The 2,060-nt window shown below is 57.0% G+C and overlaps 1 protein-coding gene across 1 annotated transcript in view; it reads left to right on the top strand.

Annotated features, from left to right (window-relative positions):
• The window catches only part of CHRM4 (cholinergic receptor, muscarinic 4), a 1,555-nt gene extending 203 nt beyond the window's left edge, over window positions 1-1,352 (top strand). Inside the window, exon 2 of the mRNA XM_009572746.1 lies at window positions 3-1,352. Within this exon, the coding sequence (XP_009571041.1) occupies window positions 3-1,352 (1,350 nt within the window). The remainder of the gene's footprint in view (window positions 1-2) is intronic.
• Window positions 1,353-2,060: the final 708 nt, after the last annotated feature.

Below are 2,060 nucleotides of genomic sequence, written 5' to 3'. Positions count from 1 at the left end.
AGCGGTTTTTCACCGCCACCGTCACCGGCTCGCTCAGCCTCGTCACCGTGGTGGGGAACATCCTGGTGATGCTGTCCATCAAGGTGAACCGCCAGCTCCAGACTGTCAACAACTACTTCCTCTTCAGCCTGGCCTGCGCGGACCTCATCATCGGGGTCTTCTCCATGAACCTCTACACGGTCTACATCATCAAAGGCTACTGGCCGCTGGGGGCCGTGGTGTGCGACCTGTGGCTGGCCCTGGACTATGTGGTGAGCAATGCCTCTGTCATGAACTTACTTATCATCAGCTTTGACCGATACTTCTGTGTCACCAAGCCCCTGACGTACCCAGCCAGGAGGACCACCAAGATGGCGGGGCTAATGATCGCGGCTGCGTGGATATTGTCCTTCATTCTCTGGGCCCCTGCCATCTTGTTCTGGCAGTTCATTGTGGGCAAGAGGACAGTCCCTGAGAGGGAATGCTACATCCAGTTCCTCTCCAACCCGGCCGTGACCTTTGGCACGGCCATCGCTGCTTTCTACCTGCCCGTGGTCATCATGACGGTGCTGTACATCCACATCTCCCTGGCCAGCAGGAGCAGGGTGAGAAGGCACAAGCCTGAAAGCAGGAAAGAGAGGAAAGGCAAGTCCCTCAGCTTCTTCAAGGGCCCCCTGATCAAACAGAACAACAACAACTCCCCCAAGAGGGCTGTGGAGGTGAAGGAGGAGGTGAGGAATGGGAAAGTGGATGACCAGCCCTCAGCACAGACTGAGGCCACTGGCCAACAGGAGGAGAAGGAGACTTCCAATGAGTCCAGCACGGTCAGCATGACCCAGACCACAAAAGACAAGCCCACAGCAGAAATCTTGCCAGCGGGGCAAGGACAGAGCCCGTCCCACCCCCGGGTGAACCCGTCTTCCAAGTGGTCCAAGATTAAAATCGTCACCAAGCAGACTGGAACCGAATGTGTCACTGCCATCGAGATCGTCCCAGCTAAGACAGGAGCCTCTGACCACAACTCCCTGGCCAACAGCCGCCCGGCCAATGTTGCCAGGAAGTTTGCCAGCATCGCCAGGAGCCAAGTACGGAAGAAGCGTCAGATGGCAGCTCGGGAGAAGAAAGTCACCCGGACCATATTTGCTATCCTGCTAGCCTTCATACTCACATGGACTCCATACAACGTGATGGTCCTCATTAACACCTTCTGTGAGACCTGCGTACCCGAAACAGTGTGGTCCATCGGCTACTGGCTCTGCTATGTCAACAGCACCATCAACCCAGCCTGCTACGCCCTCTGCAATGCCACTTTCAAGAAAACCTTCAAGCACCTTCTCATGTGCCAGTACAGGAACATTGGCACAGCCAGATAAACTGGCACTCAGGGACCACTTCAGCAACGTTACGGAAGCCCTTCCCTTTGCCTCCTTCGCCGGGGTGGGGGGAAGTCCTCTGCTCCCCACTCACAACAGTGCGGACTGTGCGGTGGTTGCAGATGATGCCCTTCATCCAATGCTGACAAAGGTCCAAGGCACCTCTGAGCTGCAGCTCCTTCCAGTCACCCCGGGCCCGGAGACTAGCTTGGGGAGCCAGCGGGAAAGCCGGAGGCAAGAGGAGGAGATGTGGTCACCAGGAGCCCTCCCCAGCTCCCTGCTCTTGAGAGGTTGGCCAAATGGCATCAAGTGTTTGTCCTAAGACTGGATGCCTCTTCTCCCCTGGCTGATGGTCTCCAGGGCGCCAGAGCTTGTCTGCATGCAGACAGCTTAATGCTGGATGCTTTCAATAGGCTTTTAAACCGTTTATTACCCAGGAAATGAAAAGAAACCGGGGCCAGGCATTTGCCAGCCATTTTGGACCAGGCGTGCTCACGGGACACGGCCAGGCCCCCTCCCGAGGCAGTCAAGATTGCGTCCTAGCAGATGTGGCAAGCTTCTTCCTTTCCCTCGAGAGACGCCATCGTACGTCCTCACCCGGGGACCTGGGGGGGGCGGATTTTTCCCTGGGCTTTGGCTCCGCTCTCCCCTTTGCGCCCTTTCTGCCCTCAGCCGGCAATTGGCTGGACGGACAGACAGACAAACCAA

This window comes from Fulmarus glacialis, unplaced genomic scaffold (genome assembly GCF_000690835.1).
Source record: "Fulmarus glacialis isolate BGI_N327 unplaced genomic scaffold, ASM69083v1 scaffold42032, whole genome shotgun sequence".
Taxonomy (NCBI): Eukaryota; Metazoa; Chordata; class Aves; order Procellariiformes; family Procellariidae; genus Fulmarus; species Fulmarus glacialis.
This window is presented reverse-complemented; position numbering and strand designations above follow the sequence as displayed.